Source organism: Eptatretus burgeri, chromosome 11 (genome assembly GCF_056783735.1).
Source record: "Eptatretus burgeri isolate ZD-2024b chromosome 11, Ebu_testis_v1, whole genome shotgun sequence".
NCBI classification, from domain to species: Eukaryota; Metazoa; Chordata; class Myxini; order Myxiniformes; family Myxinidae; genus Eptatretus; species Eptatretus burgeri.
In genome coordinates, this window is record NC_140971.1 from 73,159,039 (window position 1) to 73,181,148 (window position 22,110).

At 42.5% G+C, this 22,110-nt stretch overlaps 1 protein-coding gene across 3 annotated transcripts in view; it reads left to right on the forward strand.

Annotated features, from left to right (window-relative positions):
• The first annotated feature begins 925 nt into the window (after positions 1–925).
• Positions 926–22,110, forward strand: part of LOC147017369 (E3 ubiquitin-protein ligase MIB1-like) — a 29,474-nt gene continuing 8,289 nt past the window's right edge. For 2 of the 3 annotated variants that reach the window (XM_085846963.1, XM_085846965.1), the window contains exons 1-15: positions 926–1,347; positions 1,441–1,612; positions 2,267–2,501; positions 9,556–9,622; positions 9,725–9,929; positions 10,410–10,540; positions 14,343–14,425; positions 14,600–14,707; positions 14,864–15,061; positions 15,180–15,331; positions 16,897–17,029; positions 17,428–17,514; positions 19,326–19,448; positions 20,319–20,485; positions 20,665–20,848. In XM_085846963.1, coding sequence (XP_085703089.1) covers positions 1,119–1,347; positions 1,441–1,612; positions 2,267–2,501; positions 9,556–9,622; positions 9,725–9,929; positions 10,410–10,540; positions 14,343–14,425; positions 14,600–14,707; positions 14,864–15,061; positions 15,180–15,331; positions 16,897–17,029; positions 17,428–17,514; positions 19,326–19,448; positions 20,319–20,485; positions 20,665–20,848 — 2,274 coding nt within the window. In that variant the 5' untranslated portion in view covers positions 926–1,118. The remainder of the gene's footprint in view (positions 1,348–1,440; positions 1,613–2,266; positions 2,502–9,555; positions 9,623–9,724; positions 9,930–10,409; positions 10,541–14,342; positions 14,426–14,599; positions 14,708–14,863; positions 15,062–15,179; positions 15,332–16,896; positions 17,030–17,427; positions 17,515–19,325; positions 19,449–20,318; positions 20,486–20,664; positions 20,849–22,110) is intronic. The other variant, XM_085846964.1, reaches the window with a different exon arrangement.

A 22,110-nucleotide genomic window follows, 5' to 3' on the forward strand; every position in this document is an offset into this window, starting at 1 on the left:
CTAATTAAGCTGCCTGACTCGATGTGATGGATCTGTGATTTTAAAAGTTATTCGTTTCGTTGAAATGCTGGTTCGTGTGGGTTCATCCAAACCTTCAAGCCACATATGTGCATGCACCGCTAGTGTTGATTGAGGAAGAACTATTTGAGGTATTGATTCAGGATTCAAAAACAATCAAATACATTCAAATAAATTAATTAGTTTGTCACTAATTTTAACAGGGAAAATATGTACTTGTGTGATCAGAGATCGTAATCAGTTTTACACTAGCCTGGAAATTTGAACAATAATGGTGGAACTTACAGAATCCTTGGGGTATGGGGTTAAGACAAGAACAGGTGACAGGTAACAGAGAACCTGCTGTTGCAGGTGAAAGGTGTCAATTGAAAGGTTGTCCGACATTGAAAATACTACTGCAAGGAATCAAAGTAAAGGCATGTAGAACTGACGATGTGTGGTGTTCAACAGGTTCTCGGAATGAGATGTTCGTGATGGTCCAAGAAACGTACATTTTTTTCTCTCTACCGAAAGAAACGTCTGCTACCTAAAGTGATCGCGCGTGTCATTTGTCCATCGAACACAGGGACAAGGCGTAAATGCTGTTCCATTCCATAAGGATTGTTCGCGAGGAAGGAGGGTGAGGGTTATGCAGGAGGATGGTTTGACACGTCCTCTCGACAGTGATGCCATCAAAGCCAGGTGGTGTTCGCTCGTCCGTGGGAAGCGACTTTCCCTTTCTTGCACTGGGTGGAGGGGAATAAGGGCTGGGAGGGGTGTTCGGAAATGAATCGCCGTTTGTCTGACGTTCCGGTGTGAGGACAGGTGTAGATTTCTCCCCTACCCCTCTTCTTACCCCCACCTACCGCACTGGACGCTTAACATCCAGAACCCACACTGCAGGCACAACACAGGGTTGGTTGTCCAAGGAGAGGTTGGGTAAGAAGCTGGAGTGGTCATTTCATCTTCGAATTCTTGTAATTGATCAAAAACATATTTTTTACGAATGTAATTACAGAAGTGATGGCTATTTAGGTCACGCGCAAGACAGATCTACCAAAGACCAAAAGACGTTGCGAGTGCTGAAAAACACAGAGTGAAGTGGGTCTCGAGTTCGCTACATGGCGAGTGAAACAGAACCCAAAAGAGCAGCATGGGTGGTGGGGTCGAGGGTGGTCCGTGGACCAGACTGGCAGTGGGCCAAGCAGGATGGTGGAAAGGGCCGTCTTGGCACGGTACGCGCCTTCGAACGTACCGGACAGGTACGAGTCGTATGGGACAACGGGAATATTGAGAACTACCGGTGCGCCGACGCAGATGACTTGCGGGTGTTCGACAGCGCACCCACAGGTGAGTTTGATCCGAATACAATCGCTTCGAAATTTTGCACCATTTGTGCACAAATGATGATGGCGTTGCTTTCCTAACGAATATGTCCTGCAGGTATCGCGCACAGCGGCATGCTCTGCAACTCGTGTCGTGCTCTACCCATCGTGGGGATACGCTGGCGCTGTGCTGAGTGTCTCAACCTGGACCTGTGTACGGCTTGCTATCATGGAGACCGGCATGCTCTACGTCACCGCTTTTACTCAATAGCACAACCGGGAGGACGCTTGTAAGAGTGAGGATATTAAATACTAGCGGGGTGTGCTTACACATTGTCTCGGGTCGCTCACCTACATTTGATTTTTCATTTATTTATTTTCATTTATTTATCTTTTCATTTACGGATGCTTTCCGATGGTTCTGTGAATTTTTCCAGTGTAGCGGCTTCAATGTCCATCGCACGCTAAATTTCAGCTTTTGACCTCGTCCGGAAGTACCCGACTTTATAACTTCGATGTAATTTATTTGTTGTGGCTGGCATGATCACAAATTCTTCCTCTGACTCCTCTCGGGGCTCATAGCAATGATGCAAACCCTCATTCACACACATTGCATACAAAATGATAACCCTATTAGATAGGGTAAGTGTGTTAAAGATATTTTTTTAAATCAATAAGTTACAAAGTCCAAATTACTTTGAAATGAAATAACTGCTTAAACCTAGAAGCTCTGATAGAAGAAATTAAAGGTGTTTTCACAGAAAGGTAGTTATTCTGCTTCTCACAAGCTAAAGTTGCACAATATCAATGCGCAAACCATGCCGTGAGCAGAGTAGTGTCTGATTTCCTCACAGTTTACACTTCTCATTGCATCTACATTTGTGTTCGGTACATAGAGCAAAGGTAGGCTTGCAGGTGAATCGATCAAAGTGCATGGTCCACAGTGTTCTGCAGAAAGCACGATCCAAAAGCAGGAGGCTGGTGGTGCGCGGAGCACTGCCCGGGGCGCGTGTCGTGCGTGGCTGCGACTGGCAATGGAACAAGCAAGATGGCGGTCAAGACGGGCGTGGAAAGGTCATCGAGATCCGAGACTGGTGCGAAACGCAACCGAGGAGCGCAGTTTGTGTACGCTGGGAGTGCGGGTCAGAAAATCTCTACCGTATGGGCTTCCTGGGCATGGCAAGTGTGCGCTCTGAACATTCCTCATCCTTCTCATTCACACTTTGGATTGAATATACCAGGTGGCGCAGAAGTAATAAAGCAGAAAAAAAGATCCTGCATGGTTCAAATCTTCCACTTTTTGGGGATTCTGTAATCAAAATGATTATCAATTTCGAACATCAAACAAAAATCAATTCATAATCAAAATAACAGTAATAAATTATAAAATAATGATGAAATTGTAGTGACTATTGTTCTGGCAACTGCCCTATTACTTCTGGGCCACCCTGTATATAGTATGGATGCAAAAAGTCCGAACCCCTATCCACCCCCATAACCACACAGTTCCCCCATCAAGTTCCCTCAGTTCCCCATATGACCCGACATGACCCTTTCCTTTAAATCTATCTCCTCCCAATCTTCTTCCCATTCTGTCCAACTTTTTTCTACCTTCCCCCTTTCTCCTCTTTTTCTGAATTTAATTTTTTTTCAAACTTTCCCTTCGTGTGTGTGTGTGTGTGTGTGTGTGTGTGTGTGTGTGTGTGTGTGTGTGTGTGTGTGTGTGTGTGTGTGTGTGTGTGTGTGTGTGTGTGTGTGTACACACACATATTGTCGCATTGATGGGGTCTGCCAACATGACGACCGTGCTGAAGCAATGTGCTTCATGAATGGCCGATTAAAGGGAATCATGCCATAGCGGACTGTAGTTTTACCCGGTCAGATCGAAATTACGCCAGTCTCTCAAAGCGAATGTTCAATACATTTTTATCTCTCAAAGGGATTAACCAAACCAGGACGAAAGGTTTCGCTGCACAGCAATCGAGAAGGTGGTAATCAGCAATGATGTGATATAAATACATACATATATAAAATAATTATCAGGTTTATTTAAAAAGACACAGGACAATGGAAATGGGGAATCCTGAGATGAAATGCAGACTGAAACAGATGAACAGCGAGAAATAAATGCACACTAGACAGAAAACTGAAATACAGTTGATTGAGAAATCGAGAACATATAGCACCACATGCACTCATCCACTGACACACAAAGGGGAGAAACCAGTCAAGGTCTTGAAGGATAGAGTGGACAAGTCTCGTGAACGAAGTGTGGGGAAAGACTGCAGGGGGGGGGGGCACAGGTCATCATTTCCACATTCACATAAGCAAATTTGCTGCGCTGACACCACCAACCCCGTAGAGAGTGCAAGCATCCCCAGCTCCAACAAGCTAAACTCTTCCTACTGCTTTGAGTCACTTGGCTTGAAAAAGAGAGCAAGACCAAGACTGCCTGGACATCTGAGACAGAGAAGAGAATGAGCAAGTCTATGAACAGCCTTTTGTTTCACCAACTCTGCAACTACGCACTGCACCTTCAAACGTTTTCGCTCATGCCCTGGCACCAATAATGTGGCACATCACCGCTGATGTCGCGATGTCATGTCAATGGGCTCTTGACACCAGCTCAACATGAACCTTTGATGCAACACCCTGCAGTGTACCAATGGCAATGTGCCCTCAGGAGTCCTTGTGATGGCCGGTGCTGTGCCGGATGCCATTGTACTCAGAGCATGGGCTGCAAGGGTCGGGGGTGTTATCAGCCCACACAAGAACAGCTGACATATTCATATGAACCACTCTCCTTGTACACCCCTTGCTTTACACAGAGGACACTAGGAATTACACTTTTCTTTCCACCCCCATGCCATCTATGCCCGCTCTCAAGGCATACATAATGAGAACAGCACTTGGAAGAACGCATACCTGCACCAGGCTGAACGGTTTACATTTTGTATTCCACTGATAGGCTGGCTCTGCATCAGGACCTTCACCAAAATCTAATCGACTTGTTATTGTCACCTACCAAACTTGTCCACCATGTTTTATCATAACCCGTCCGCAACTTTTTGAAATATCATGCTATATATCAATTTGAACCCATCTCTCAATGGTGAAGAATCACTTTCTAAATTAAAAAAAATTCTCGTATCCATATCCGGATTTGCATCTTCACCAAAATCGAATCAATTCGTCCTTGTTACACACCGAACCTGACCACAAGCTTTGTCCAAATCAGTCGATAAGTTTTTGAGATGTCGTGCTATATGTCATTTTTGGTCCTATTGCTCAATGGTGAAAAATCACTTTAAAAACTCTATTCTCTTGATCCAGATTTTCACAGAATAGAATTGTTTCCTACTTGTCACACACCCAACCTGTCCACCAAATTTCGTCGGAATCCATGCACAACCTTTTGAGATATCCTGTTCACAGACAAACAAACAGACAGACAGGTGTGAAAACATAACCTCCACCCACCTTCGATGGTGGAAGTAACAACAGGACAACTTCACTCAAACGGGTCACTGGTTACAGAAAATGTCAATACCTACATGGACACACGGATTAAGCCAACCTTACATACTAGCTAATCCATTTCTCTCTAACGTAACAATATGTACGTGTGTGTGTGTGTGTGTGTGTGTTATTGGTGTAGGACTGTGTCCAATAGGGATCAGGGAGGGCAGTGCTTGTCACACTCCACATCTGCATATATGTTGTTGTTGTTGTTCGTCTTTCGGCTGCTCCCGTTAGGGGTCGCCACAGCGGATCATCCGTTATGATCCGCATACTGATTTGGCACAGGTTTTACGCCGGATGCCCTTCCTGACGCAACCCTGGTCGCCTCTTACGACACAGGGATAAGGATTGGGTTTCGCCATGATTCTGGGCTGCCCTACACCCTCTCATATCGCGGCCCAGCGCAGAGCTCCCGTCCTCAAGCGATCCTCCAACCCAAGCCTCCGAGTCACCGGAATACAGGCACACGTCACTACGCCCGATATATATATATATATATATATATATATATATATATATATATATATATATATATATATATATATATATATATATATATATATATATATATATATATATATATATATATATATATATATATATGAAGTGCCTCAGAAAGTATTCACACCCCTTGTTTTTTGTAACATTTTGTTATGTTGCAGCCTGAATTTAAATTGGATTACTTTTTTTTTTTTAACCTGTCACCGATCAACTCAAAATACCCCATAATGACAAAGTGAAAGCATGTTATTAGAAATTTTTACAAATTAATTCAAAATGAAATACAGAAATAATTTAATCTAATTTACATAAGTCTTCAGCCCCTGAGTCAATGCTTCGTAGAACTGCCTTTGGCAGTGATTACATCTTCGATTCTTCTTGGGTATGTCTGTATCAGCTTTGCACATCTGTATTTGGGGATTTCCTTCCATTCTTCCTTGCAGATTTGCTCAAGCTCTGTCAAGTTGGATGCGGAGCGTCGGTGAACAGGAATCTTCAAATCTTTCCACAAATTCTCAATGGGATACAAGTCTGGGCTTTGGCTGAACCACTCAAGGACTTTCACGTTCTTGTTCTGAAGCCATTCCAGTGTTGCTTTGACTTTACCATTCCAGTGTTGCTTGGGGTCATTGTCCTGTTGGAACATAAATCTTCACTGCAGTCAGTCTTTTGCACTCCAGAGCAGGTTGTCCGCTTGGATTTGCCTGCATTATTTTTTTTGTATACACTGTCGAGGCTCGTCAGAGCTAATACACAGACCATACAACAAGGGAGCAGGAGATAAGATGGGCGGGAGAGTGAAGGAGAAAACAGTGTGGAACAGAGACATGAGATCTGTGGAAGGGAGAGGGATGGGGCAGGGTACACAGGGTAAACAATATGGACACTACAGCGACTTTCTTGAAGGAAAGCAGGGAATTTGAAGGAGGTGGGTTTGGGGTGGATTAGCAGGGGTAGAAAAGATTGTTGTTTTGGATGGGGGAAGACAAAAGATAGTGGTGAACAGCTGTTTTGAAGACCTGGAGGGAAGAGTGGGATTGAAGAGAGTGTGGGAGTTTGTTCCAAAGGTTGGAAAAAAAAGAGGAATGAAAGAGTGAAGGTGAGCAGTGATTCTTGATTTTGGTAGTTTTACCAGAAAGGGCTTGCTGGTGGACCTTGAATGCCCTGCATAAATATGGGGGTGGGGGTGGGGGGCACACCTCAGACAGAGCAGTGGACAGACAGGTGTGTCTCAGACAGAGGTTATGTTTTCACACCTGTTTGTCTGTTTGTTTGTCGATATAATTTGGCTCCATTCATTGTTCTTTCTCTCCTTGCAAGTCTCCTCGCCCCTGCCACTGAAATGCATTCCCATAGCATGATGCTGCCACCACCATGCTTCACGGTGGGGATAGTGTTAGATGGGTGATGAGCTGTGCTTGGTTTCCGCCAGACGTAACACTTTGTATTCAGGCCAAAGAGTTCAACTTTGTTTCATCAGACCACGGAATATTTTGCCTCTTGTTCTCTGAGTCTTTCACATGCCTTTATGCAAACTCCAGGTGTGTTATCATGTGCCCCTTTCTCAGGATTGGCTTCTGCCTGGCCACTCTCCCATAAAGCCTAATTTGTGAAGTGCTGCAGAGATTGTTGTCTTTCTGGCAGCTTCTCCAATCTCAGCTAAGGAACTCTGTAGTTCTGTCAGAGTGGTCATTGGGTTCTTGGTCACCTCCTTAACCAAGGTCCTTCTTGCCCAGTTGCTCAGTTTTGTCAGACGGCCAGCTGTAGGAAGGGTCTAGGTAGTTTCATATTCTTTCCATTTCCTCGTGATGGAGGTCGCTGTGCTCTTGAAAACTTTCAAAACTCTAGAAATTGTTTTATATCCTTCCCCAGATCTATACCTCCTCACAAGTCTATCTCAGAGTTCTACGGACAGTCCCTTGGAATTAATGGTTGAGTTTCTGCTCTGACATGCACTGTCATCTGTGGGACCTCATATAGAAAGGTGTGTTTCTTTCTTAATCATGTCCTATTAATTGAATTGGTCACAGGTGGACTCCACTCAAATTGTAGAGACATCGTAAGGATGATCAAAGGGAATTGGATTCACCTGAGCTCAGTTTGGAGCGTCGTAGCAAAGGGGTTGAATACTTATTGACGCAAGACATTTCAGCTTTTCATTTTTAATTAATTTGCAAAAATTTCTGAAAACAAAATTCCGCTTTGACATAACGGGGTATTTTGCGCAGATCGGTGACAAAAACTCTCAATTTAATCCATTTTAAATTCAGGCTGTAACACACCACATCATGTACCTTTATTTATTCTGAACAATACATACACATAATTCTCGGTCAGGCTGAGAACTATTAACACGATCTTCATATACGTCTAGTACTCTAGTTCGTGGGAGATTTTAGCATGAAACTTAGGCACTTTTGGCAGTTGCCTTTTGTATTTATAAACAGCATAAAATATACTTAGGTACCTAAATGTAATGCATCAGCCAATCCATTATTTTTGGAAAGGGAAGTTCTGGAAAACACAGCCCTCTTGATTTCCTCATCACAATCTACTTAATGAAATGGATGAAGTCCATAAGAATTCACAGCATTCCCCTTGACTATTTATTAATGGTGCTATCAACAGCAACGGTCTTGGTGAGATGTATGTTGTGTTAGTAAAAAAAAAATATTGATTGTCATGAGTATAGCCAGCACTGCTTATAAGTTATAATTAATCCAATGGAGGCTGAGACTAGTAAAAGCCTCGTTCACTCCATCAAGTAATCGATTCCATGGGTATAACTGATCTGAGGTGTTTTCAACCATCGTCGGTGCTGAGGTCTGCGAGAAACACGGCTGTGTAATCGTACGTATACACGATAAGCCACTCAAAGATGGTTTCGAGTTTATTCTCCATTAGTACTGGATTATTTTTGGCAATATGCAGTTTTTCCTATTGTGGGCCTTCATTGAAGAAGAAGAAAGAGAGCCACTCCTTTCACGTCTTCAGGCTCGTAGGGCTGCCGAGGCAGTTTTCCATCAGCTCGAGCACACAGTTATGGATGGGTTGCCAATCCGACACAGGATACTTGAATGCCTTATTCTTCCCAATAAGCTGGTACTCATTTTACCAACCTCAGAAGGATGACAGGTCAACACCTGGTGTTATTTAATGGCATGACAAGGGCTTAACCTCAGGACCCTGACCTCTTAAGCCAGCCACCTTAACCGTTAAGCCAACACCAGGCTTCCTTGATTTGCTTGTTTGGCAATTTCATCTTTCACATTTTATGATTTCTTTATGCTCAACTTGCTTCACAGAACTATGCACACCCTTGGATACGAGCTCCATGGAAATCAGACTGAACACATTTTCATTGCTTCAAAGTGAAACAATTTCAGCCTTCGCATTCTCTTTTGCTGAAAGCGACAGCAACTCTTTAACCATATAAAAGTACTCGAGCGTTAGCCATTTTGTCTTTTCAGTATGTTAGGGGGACCTGGAGTGTGATCTCGATGAACAAGCGTATACCTCCTACAAAAGATGATGCAATGGTTGGAGCATTCGTTCTGGATGTGGGAGGTTGAGGATTCGAACCAGACCTCAGCCAAAATCATGCCAATGACTTTAAAAATGGTATGCGCTGCTTCCTCACTTGATGCTCAGCATTTAGAAAGATAGCGCATGGACAAACAACCATAGGTTGGCGACCACAGCACAGGCATGATGGGCTGAATGACCTCCTCCTATGTTGAGATTTCTTGTCAGGGAACTCAGATTTGAAACTGCAAAACATCCTGCAAGAACACTGTTGGCCTTGTTTAAGAAGGGTTCTCCTTGTGGTAGGCAGGATTTAGACAGTAGATGGCGGCACAAGAAAAAAAAATGGAGAAAAATGGTATAACCTACTCCAGCACACAAACAATTTGCAGTTTGAACGAGGCAGCAGTATACCTTGTAAAAGGGGGCCAGGCATCCCTTGCAACATCCTTCCAATCCCCAGAGATCAGCACCTGTATAGCAAACTAAACTCGACACTGGCCCGCATTGCTATTGGAACACACACTGCACTCGTATTATTGCAATATTTTCCCCCATTTTAAGGGCAAACCGAATTGCACACAGCATTATACGAATGAAACCTGCGGTTTTACCACTGTGCTGCTCACTCTTTGTAGTCACCGTTGTGACAAATACTTATCGTGGTTACATTGTTTCATTGCAGGTGGATGTTAAGTGCATGCACTTTGGAAAAGGAAGTACATTCTATGTGGATCATTGCCCAGTCCTGGGTGAGAAATTGCCTCATGTTACGCCCAACATCCTCCACACCATCCACTTTATTATCATGATCATTATGTTTTTTGGGTTGTTTTTTTGTTTTTTTTGGACAGCGGTGCTCAGCGGAGACCAGCACCCACTAGGATTACAAGCAGGTGAACGAGTTTGTGTGGCGCTGGAGTTGGAGCTCGTGCAGATGTTTCAGCAGGGCCATGGAGGTTGGACCGATGGCATGTTGGAGACCTTGGATACCACTGGTACTATCTGTGAGATTGACGGTGATCTGGATGCTCTTGTAGCATATCCCAGTGGCAACAGGTATTGGAAATGAGGAAACCCACAATATTTTGATTAATTAGCTGCTATACTGTATTGTATTTTTTCAACCTTTTTTAGTTGATGACAAAAAAAAATAGTACCCATACAATTTAATAAACCTTCTTTATTTTTATTCTGCTTGGGATTTTATAGGATTGACTCGAACAATTATATATTCTTGTGTAGACGTCTCTCGTTAGACCTCCATGTTCAAGTGAACATCATTCCTGTTGGAGAAGAGATTAATTTTCACCATGCTTTATCAATTTATTAAAGTCATAAACTATAATATTCCTTACTTGTGCTTTCAGACAGCTTCGCACTTTGCTAAGGAAAACATCAAATTTTCACAATTGGTTAATTTATGGAAATCACAGTTATCTACAATATTCTTCTGTTTGATTCTTATACTGGTGCTTTCAGGCAGTTGTGGTCCTGGTACAAAAGTATCATTGAATTTGTGCTGTTTGTATCCACCAGGTGGACATTGAATCCTGCCATACTTATCAAGGTGAACATAGAGGGTGATGAAAATGACTCGCAGGGAACTTCACACTTTACTAGAGATTGTGATCATGACTCAATCGACACAATTACCCCAAAACTGCAAGGTGTGAAGACTATGTTATGATGCGGTTGAGAAGAAGTGAATTGAATCATTTGCATATGTCTTTTGTTTGTTTTGGATCTCGATCCTCCTGTACTTATAAATGGTAAGTTTAGTGAGAAGAACAATTTCCATCTCTCCTTTACGCCACAAATCCTTCATGAGGAGTCAAAAGGTGAACATTTATATTTGTCTTTTTTGATGTAATTTCCAGCCAGGGTCACTCATACGTCCATCCCAGTGGTGGAGGATTTTAGTGGGGCAGATATAACAGCAATTTTTGAGAGGAATCGTGCAAATGATGATACAAGCATCAAATTTGGCACATTTGTTCTCCAGGGGATTCTAATCAAATCTGCCTGATTGGCCATTTGAAAATCCAAATTTTGAAAAAAAAAAACTTCAAAAAAGTCAACATCACGAATCAATGTTGGATGCGGGCTGAGATTGGTGAATGCTTCAGAAACATCATCAAAGACGTTCCAAGTCTGCCATGCAGTTTTCTTCCCTTTACCACAGAAGGCAGACACGACGTCACATCCAGTGAACGCATGGAAGTATGGGATCCCTCTAGCTTTCTCAGGCCCTATTGCAGAAACTACCTCATGGACTGGAATCCATCGTGCCTTGGCTCCTTGTCCAAAGGCAATCCACATGTTCTCCAGACCTAGTTCCTGTAAGGATGGCAGTACAGATATTGCTATGACTAGTACGTCCGTGTCATTAGCCTTAATGATAATGGACTTGCTACCATCCGTCGTTGCATCCCTGGCGTGTACAAATATTCGAGTGTGAGCTTCTTCATAAAAACATGGAGACACAGTATCCAGTGACTTCCTTGTGTTGCTAATGGCATCTTATCCTTTTGTGACAATGACTGTGCTTGTCGTCTGTGCGTCACACATCTTTTCCACAATTAAGTGAAACAGCTCAGTCTTGTTGCTGTCATCTCGAAGAAAGCTTCTCCAGTTACTTGGGGTCTTACTGGTTCCTGTCACTCTTCTTCTGATTCCTTGCCTCCTTTTCGACCTTGCCTCGGACTTCAGACTTGACTTCTTGTACACATCAAACGCTACGTCTCATGTACCTGGCACCATAGGATTCCACCTTTGGGATGATGTCTTCTTTAGCATAGTCATCAAATATCTTTGAAGTGCGTGGAGGTAGGGCATTGATAAGTGCTGAGCCATCAATGATGACTGCATCTCCCCTTGGTTCTCTGTCTGGGATGTTCACTTGCACTTCAACAATTTCAGCCAGCGGTGACTTCAAATTTTTTTGAAGTTTTTTTTTTTTTTCAAATTTTTCAAAATTTGGATTTTCAAATGGCCAATCGGGCAGATTTGATCAGAAAGGCCTGCAGAACAGAAATGCCAAATTTGATGCTTGTACCATAATTTGCACGATTTTTCTACTATGTACTTCACTAATTTATGATGCCAAAGGAAAAGCAGTCATGTTTTTGGATTTAAAAAAAACAGAAGAGATTTTTGACTTATGAACAAAACACGCTCGGTGTTAGCTTAATGGTTACAGTGGTGGGCTTGGGATCCTAAGGTCCTGAGGTCAAATCCCACTCGGAATTTGAATTAATACCAGGTGGGGTTGACTCAGTCTGTCATCCTTCCAAGGTCGGCAAAATGAGTACCAGCTTGCTGGGATGATTCAGCCACTCGAGTATCCTGCATTGGGAGTGGTGACATGTCCAGGATTGTGCCCAATAGCCCAGGAGCTTTGGCAGCAATGATGCTCTGCACAGAGAATGGTCCCAATGGATGGAACAAACTGCTCCCATCTCGATGAAAAGTTATCTGCACGAAAATTGCATTTGCAAACTCAATTACTTTTTGGCCTATTTTCCATCCCTCTGCCCAATTTCCACTCCCTTATCCCCCCCCCCTTTCAATCAACCCCACTTTACTCCAATTTTGCTCAATTTATCACTTCCACAACCTCCCCACCACTCACCATTTTGTACATAATAAGTAGATGGAGCATAAATTTCAAACTATTACCCTGATCTTCACAAAAAAATCTCAGGGACAAAAGATCCTTATAGTCGCTTTTTTAAACTAGAACGGCATTCGGTGGAGCGCATACCTCCACCAGCCTGAAGAGTTTATGTTTTGTAGCCCACTGATAGGCCGGATCTGCATATGTACCTTTATCAAAATCGAAGCAGCTTGTTGTCACCTACCCAATTCATCCACCAAGTTTCATCAGAATCTGTCCATAACTTTTTGAGATATCCTTCTATATATGATCTTTGGCCCCATCTCTCAATGGAGAAGAATCACTTAAGAAATGAAAAAATTGTCATTTCCTGATCCGGACCCAGATCTTCACCAAAATTGAAACAATTGATCGTTGTCAGACACCTAACCTGTCCACCAAGTTTTTGGTCTAAACCTGTCCATAACTTTTTGAGATATTATGCTCACAAACAGACAAACAGACAGAGAGGGGTGAAAACATAACTTCTGTCCACCGTCGGTGGCAGAGGTTATGTTTATTAGGCAGAGGTGGCAGAGGTTATGTCTACTATTAATATTGAAGTTACACCATGAGCCTGGTGTGGCTCAGTGGTTAAGGCGGTGTCTTGGGATCCTTAGGGTCCTGAGTTCGAGCCCTGCTGGCTACTGAGTTAGCATCAGGGGGGTTGACTCAGCCTGTCATCCTTCCGAAGGTCGGCGAAATGAACACCAGTATACTGGTAATTATCCCTACAGGGTCGAAGGCGACTAAAGGGTTGGCATCAGGAAGGGCATCCGGCTGTAAAAACATTGTCACAAGAAAGGGTACCATGATTGGAGCCTGCAAAAAGCAGACCCCTGCTCGGGGATAAAGGCTTTCAAATGGTGTGATGATGATGATGATGATGATGATGATGATGATGATGATGATGATGAATATTGTAGTTACATCATTTCATGGCAAACCTCTTATTTTCACAGTTTCAAAATTATCTTGAGAAGAGGTGGAAGGATAGCCGAGAGGTACACACACTTGCACTCTGAACTGTCTTGCCTGGGTTTGAATCTCGGCCCAGCTATAAACTGTCACCCTGGTGTTTTGCAGGCAGGGTGATTCATCAACATGTGCCGTCCCTCGGATGGATGTTAAACAGAGCGTCCAATCTGCCAGCATTAGTTGGTGGACGTTAAAGATCCCACGATGTCCTTCGCGAAGAGTAAGCGAGCTCTCATCGCCAACATGAACAAATTCCAAATTCCTTCTCTAATCTACCAGGGACACTGCATCAGCAGCACAGCTGTGCCCCCCAGCAATGATGCAAACCAACTGGCATGTGCTGCACACAAAATAATTGTGATCTTGAAAATTCTTTAAAATTTTAGTTCAAAAAATGCTGAGATTACAAGATGGTGAAAACCAGAGGCACAAGCAAATGGAGATTTTATTTTTCTGACAGCAAAGGCTCAGAGGTCTCACACTTTGAACACAGAAGGGTCTTCCACTGAGACGAAGCAGGACGCATTTGCTAAGCTGCGACGTATGCCATGATAGAGGGTGAGGGTGGAAATAAATCATGGACGGGAAGAACATAAATATGAGAATTGAAAAGCGAGGAGTGGCTGAATGTTGTTGTGGGGGGAGGGGTGGATGGAGTGTATCTGGTTTGTTTAGCTGAGGCAGGTGTCTGCAAAAAAAAATTTAAAAAAAGTGAGGTGAGACATCTTTTTGTTGCCCAGGTAGGTTGTGCTTTATGGTTTTTGTCATTTTGTGACTCCAACAGTATCTGAACCATATTCAAGAATGTTACATAATCATCAGTGCACTATTTACAGGAAGTGAAATGTCCAAGAGGGAGGAAGACTTGCTTGATGCAGTACTCCTTGGAGATACCATTAAGACAGAGGCGCTTCTCATGGTGAGATGCACAGTTTATTGGAATAGCACCTATTGGAATACCTATAGATTGGTTTTTGAATTATAACTATTTTGTAATTCATTTTTTTCCTTTTGCGTCTTCAAATCGATAATGAGCGTAAACACTTACATTCAAATAGGAACTCAACCTACCTATTTATTGCTACTATACCAGCAGGATGGTGTGCATCCACGGCGGTTGGCACTACAAGTGGCTTGTGAGAGTGGTCAGGTGGAGGTATTGCAGTTGCTTCTTAGGCATGGAGCAGACCCTGAGGCTCAGGTAGCCTGCACAAATCACTGTGGCCTGTATTGTGATGAATTTCAGACCAATAATATATTTAAAATGATATCTGCAGTTTTGAGTCATGTATAGGAAAGTTACAACTGACTCGGTTTCTATCCCCTACTCTCTTCCTCACTCCGTGCACATTGTTAGGACAATGATGGTAATCGTGCAATCCACCATGCCATGGCATCTTCACGTGCACCTGTCACGGTGGCTTTATGTCTCGCTGGTGCCGACATCAACGTGCGAAACCAGCACAGGAAAACACCATTACACCAGGCCATACGCCGGGCGAACATGGAGGTTGCACAGACTCTCTTGGAAAATGGTGCCCATCCAAGCCTCCAAGTATGTTCTAAGTGTGCTGCCCAGAAAATATTTTAACTACTTATGTGCCAACCGACTTTTTTGTGCACATATTTTACTGAACAAACTCACTGTGCTGTGTTTTACCTCATGTACCCAGGACTGTGAAGGAGACAGTCCTCTGCACGAGGCAGTGTCAAGTGGGGTGCCTGAAGCGATGCAACTATTATTGGCCGCTGGTGCTGATGTCTGCCTCACTAATGACAATGGTTTTAATGCCCTGCACTACGCCACTCTGCTTGGCAACACTACGTATGAAAACTGGAGTGGTGGAAGTGGGAGGGGGAGGGGTTGGTAATCAAAATAAAAATCAATTACTGCACTGTAGTCCCAAGAAGGAAGACAGACATAACAACGCATATATATATATATATATATATATATATATATATATATATATATATATATATATATATATATATATATATATATATATATATATATATATATATATATATATATATATATATATATATATATATATATATTGTATCTATCATAATATAATGGGTGTAAGTCTGGAACTTCAAACACACTTTTCTCTGAACATATTCTGTTCATACTTCCGAAATATTCACATTATGTGTTCCATGTATTTACGCAGGTGATAATGATTCAAAAAATCGAATATAGATAGAATTTTCAAAGACGGAATCGATGACGTCACAATCAGCAGCGTTTGGCGGTAAACCAACGGCCGGGTCCCAGACAACGTGCTTTACTTAACTGAGTCCATGAGTTCAAGACGTTTATTCAACTCAGCATTTACGACTTTTATCCTGCCATGTTGTTAATCTGTTGATGGAGGTACTATAGAAAACGATGAATATGTCAAATTGTTCGTGTTACTCATCCGGCACTATGTGTCAAGGCCAACAACCTAAAGCGACTGGCTTGAAACGCTACCATGGGCACCCAGACACGCCACCAATATGAACTGAGCTGTTGAATGCGACGCAAAACATCCAAAGAAACTACCGTAACCGAGTATTGTGATCCGTCCCGTCCCCCATACCCGTCGTGGACGGGTATCTGCTAGTAATATATAATGTATATATTATATATTTATATATAATGTATCTATAATATATAATGTATATATCTATATCATATATTATAGATGCATTATATATATATAATGGATCTATAATATATAATGTATCTATAATAATGTATATATATATACACAAATATTGTATATATTTCATATATATATATATATATATATATATATATATATATATATATATATATATATATAATGTATCTATAAATATTAATATATATGAAGTTTTGTAAAATCAACACATAGCCTTCCTGTCATTCAGAAAAATAGCAAGATGTTTAAAAGGTCAAGGTCGAAGAATGTTTTTTGGGAGGTGAGTGGGAGAGGAGAGAATGTACAATTTGGCCTTGCGCTTGATCCTGGCTGTGTCTCGAACTGGAAGTTTACAACAATACAGTTACAGCGATATTGTGGAGCACGCCATATTTCAGGAAAGTTCAGTTTCCTTGAAAGACAGTGAAAACATGCTGGCGTCTACTTAAAGATGTGATTGACTTGAAACTATCTTTTGAAAAATTTAACAATTTGACCCGTTTACCAAGGGCAAGTTCCCTGAATGGGTTGTGTGTATGGCTTACTACAAGGGCCCTCCCTGGTCGAATCAGATAATTTCAATACTAATACTGGCTTTGAAATTAAATCATACATTTTTTTTTAATGCAGGTTGTAATTGTGAACAAATTACGAAAATTCTCCTTCCGAAAATCATCGCATGTATCAAACCTTCAATCCATCCACCTTGTCTTTTCAGGGCTGTAGAGCTGCTTCTGTCCCTATCCTCTGTACTTGGACTTACTGACCTGCGTAAGGAGGATGGCTATGCGGCTCTTCACCTCGCTGCACTGAACAACCGAATAGAGGCAGCTAAAGTGCTGATGGAGCAGGTACAGAAACAAGGCAATGGATTGTGTCGGAAAAGTAATGAAATGATGATGGTGTTTGACTATAATCTATAATATGATGATTGATGGCTGGGCCTCAGCTTTCTTTGAAAGGAAAGAGTCATGAAGAGTAAATCCCTTGTGTCCTGGTGTTGGCTTCGTGGTTCGGGTGTCTGGCTTGGGATCTTCGGGTCCTGAGTTGAATCCTGTTGGCTGCTGAATTAACACCAGATGGGGTTGACTCAGCCTGTCATCCTTCTGAGGTCGGCAAAATGAGTACCAGTGTGCTGGTAGAGGGTCACAGCATCAACGGCATAGTCGCACCCCAACAAAATGATAGCTACCTGGCAGCCAAGCTGCCATACACAAGAAAAAGAAGAATCCCCTGTGTTTTACTGCAGGGGAAGGCCAGTGTGAACCTGCAGAACTCCAAGCAGCAAACGCCGCTCCACCTGGCTGTGATGCGTCGGCATGTGCAGCTCGTGCAGGTACACGCTGTATTTATCACTGTTGTTCAAAGTGTCTGTGTTATCAAGCATTTCATCTGAATCTCTTTGCACTTCCTCTTCTTAACATAATGTAATCATTGTTCCTTCCAACAATGTGCTGCAAAATACCTTCCACTTGTTGGTTAAATGTTTTTTGAACACCAGAAAACAAAGGACAAAACTAGAAAGCTTCTCACAATGTAAAGCTCGTCCGCGTCCGCTTTTGACTGAAACTAAACTTGACGAAAACAACAGCTAAAAAAAATGTAAACTTATTTGTTGGTGTTCGCCATATTTTCATCATAAAAGTTGATTGAAAATTTGATGACAAAAGCTCAAATGGTAAAAATAAACAAACACAGAAGCAATTTTTTAAAAATAAAAAAAAGACCCAACATCTTGCGCTCTGTAGCGGAGGGCTGGAATCTAAGGCTTAGGCTTATTTCTATTCTGTGACTTTACCCTTTGACATTTTGACCCAATTATTAAGTAGTGTTCTTCAGATTCTCATAATACTTTATTGAAAATTTTATGATGATCAAATTTTACCCTGGACATATATATATATACACATATACATATATATATATATATATATATATATATATATATATATATATATATATACATATACATATACATATACATATACATATACATATACATATACATATATATATATATATACACATATATATATATACATATACATATACATATATATACACATATATATACACATATATATATACATATACATATACATATACATATATATATATATATATATATATATATATATATATATATATATATATATATATATATATACACACATATATATACATATACATATATATATATATATATATACATACACACACACACACACACACACACACACACACACACACACACACACACACACACACACACACACATACACACACACACACGATTGCAAAGCCCCATCTCCTGCTGCATTGAAAAGAGAGGGGGATTGATAAATTGGGACATTAAAATCCAGAAAAGGGAGTATGTATGTGGTATGTGGCGGTGTAGGAGACTAACGGGAGAAGAGAAATACATTGGAGAAGAAATGAGAGTAAAGAGAGGGAAGGGAAGAGGCATGCCGAATTTGCATGGAGCCTAGTGTGGGATGGAGGATGAGTTAAATATTCTGCTGTATTTGCATATGTAATTCATAGACCGGTGTTTGTGTGTTTGTTTGTGGGCCTGTTTGTCACGCTACTCCTACATTTTTGGGCCGATTACATCCAGACTTGCTACATCGGATCAGCATGACCCCAATTAATTGTAAGGGTGTTTTTGTCTTTGCCTATGGTCTTGGGTGGGGGGGGGGGGTTGGAGGGGGGCAGCAAATTCTCTATGTAAATGTGTATCATGTAGTGCCACCTCCAGGTGGGAGAGGGTACTACAAGTCTCCACCATCTACAGTACAGTATTCCTGTCCCCACGTTTACCAGTTCAGTGAGATGTTATTAATTACAAGCAGTAGGTATATTTTTGCTCCATACACGTAACTTGGGTTATTTATTTTTGCGTAGAGCTGTCAGTTGCCTATACACTGCCCAACTAAATGTATGCATCAGAAGAACGTGTTGCATGCTTGGAACATGATCGCCAATATAGGGCGGTGATCCTGCCAGTAAATACAACACTCCAAAACTTTTTTTTTTAAAGAATTCTTGCACATAGTGACTAAATTGGCAGTGAAACTATAATTACCACTTTTGAGTTTCTATATTCTTTGAAAATTGAATGAGTGACAATAACCCTTCTTTGCACAGCTGTTGCTGGAGGGTGGAGCTCAGACAAACCTCCAAGACCATGATGGAGACACAGCTTTGCATGAAGCTATGCGGCCTGGTCGAGACCTGGCAAGCCCTACCATTGGTCTTTATGCCAATCAGGTACATTCCTTTGAAGAAAACATACTTGGTTTAACCTGTTTGAGATTGCCATCTGAGAATAAAGCTCATGATGCTGGAGTTCCAGATTCAAATTGTGAACTGTGTTGATTTGTCGATGATCTTACACAAATGGCCTTGCAATTCATTTAAAAGTACATCCTCTCCTCATGTCCTTGTCCTACATGTGATGTATGTATGAACAAGCTCCTTCATGAACATTACATCACTGTAGAAAAAAAATTAAACACACAAACTCATTACGAACTGCATACAGCACTGTACTCACAATCACATTGAAGAGCAGAAATTTGAGTCTTCATCCTCTTACTTCATAAGCTCAGAGATGGTGTTTTTCTCTTCATACCTCAGAGGTAGTGTGCTTGCTTTTGAGTTGTCTTTTCTTGGCTCTATTCTCAGCCTGACTCAAAACTGCCATCATGGTGCTTCAGAGACAGGGCTTTGTATCAATGAATGTGCAATCCTTTGAAGGGGATATTAAACTGGCTCTTCCATCTACTAGCATTCCCTTGTGAATGTTAAATATCTCATGGAACCTTTTCGAAGAGCAGGCCATTGTGTGCCAGTACCCTTGCCATATTCTAAATTCCTGCCTTAATCTGAATGGAGGCACTGCATCAACTGCACAGTTGGACTTCCACAAGTGATGCAAACCTACAACCATCATAGTGCTGAATAAATTATATTCTCCTATACCACCTCCAACTTAACCAACACCCCGTCCCGAATGTCGCTCCCATGGAGAGCAGGTGTCTCCAGTTGTATCAATATGCCATAAACTATATGCTTCTTCTCTCCTCTTTTTATCTCATTCTTGTTCTCAAAAATACACACATGATCTCACTGGTGCAGGTTTCCTTTGGTTGTTGCGAGGGAGGCCAGCTGGAGATTACTCAGATGCTACTCCAGCATGGTGTAGACGCATCCTTTCGTAACAAGCATGGGCAGACAGCTGCCGATCTCTGCTCTGACACTGCACTCGTCCATGTGCTTAATACGAGCCTGCAGGAACTGCACAGGTAAGGCTGCATGCCTCATTTGAGTTTGAGTGTCTCTGCACACTTGATTTTAAGAAACAAAATACACCTTTTGCACTTTGGAGCAATTTTTGGCTAATGCATGCTATGAGCAGGAGTCAGCTTTACATTGCACAAGTTGTCCCAGAAAAGCAGTTGCTGTCCCTTCTACCCTGCCCCAGTAGTTTGCCTGTGTCAGGCTTGACGGTGGCTGCAGATGGGCAGCTGGAGGAGTGCTTGGTGTGTTCAGGTGGCCGGCCGGACACCATCTTTGTGCCTTGTGGTCATGCTGTAGCCTGCAAGGATTGTGCAACACGCATCCGCCATTGTTTGCTGTGTCGTAAGCCCGTTCAAGAACGAAACTATGTATGTCAACTCATCGTCATTTTACCTTTTTATTTTATTTTATTTTATTTTTTTACAATGATAATACTGTTGTAGATTTCCGCCCGCAGGTGTGCGAACGACCGCGTCTAACCAATAGCGGTCGCTTCACCCACCGAACGGACAATCCAGTCGCGGCTTTCCGGATCAACGCCGGAAACCAGCCACGGGTGTGTTTTTAACCACACCATAACCTTGTCCGTACTCGACCCGCGCTACAGGGTCCGATCGGCAAATCTTCGATTTACCTAATTATTCGCGCGGGTAGGTTACCGAGAGATTGTACCTCAACGGGACCGCTCGGAGACGAGCCGCTTAAGCAGCTCGCTTCCTTTTGGGATAACCGAGCGGGGAATTATCGCGCAGTCCCGTTGGACCCGATCACTTTACCGGCTATTTAAAAACCAACTATATTGCGAGTGCAAGATGGGGCAGTTCAATGAGGGAATGGACGCAACGAACAGGTTTACATTCACACAAGGACATTTATTATAATAAAGCACGTATGCAATTAAACAAGGCAAAACACGTATGCAATTATACAAGCAACAAAAGCACGACAAAAGAACTACAACCGTCTACTTATTATGTACAGTCACTTGCACTTAACAGCAGTTCCTACTTATTAGACGGACCCACGGCCACATGTACGCACGCACGCACACACACACACACGCGCACACACACACACACACACACACACACACACACACACACACACACACACACACACACACACACACACACAAGAAATGGTGGCAGAGGCCTTTAATAACGAGCTCCAGTTCGGAGGACAGGTGTGCTGAAACCCAGAGCCTATCTCGAACCTCTCCACCTCGTGTGGTCTTCAAGTTGTTCGGACCCGGGCTCCAGCGAGAGCGAGCTGGATCCAATCGCCATGAGCTACGATCCTTCCCGAGCTCCCGCGAACCCTCCCGCGCTTCTCAACACGTGCTGGTGAGACGAGGCGCCGATCCTTCCCATCGATGCGCCGATCCTTCCCGTCGATACACCGCTTCCCCGAGGAACCACCTCCCGCGCTTCTCAACACGTGCTGGTGAGACGAGGCGCCGATCCTTCCCGTCGATGCGTCGCTTCCCCGAGGAACCACCTCCAAGAAGAGGCCGATGAGTCACACCAAGCCGGGAACCAAAATGGAGAACAAAGAGCTCCACGAACCAAGAAGAAGAAGAAGAAGAAGAAGAAGAAGCCACCATTCGCAGCTCAATCCGAGCAACCGGCTC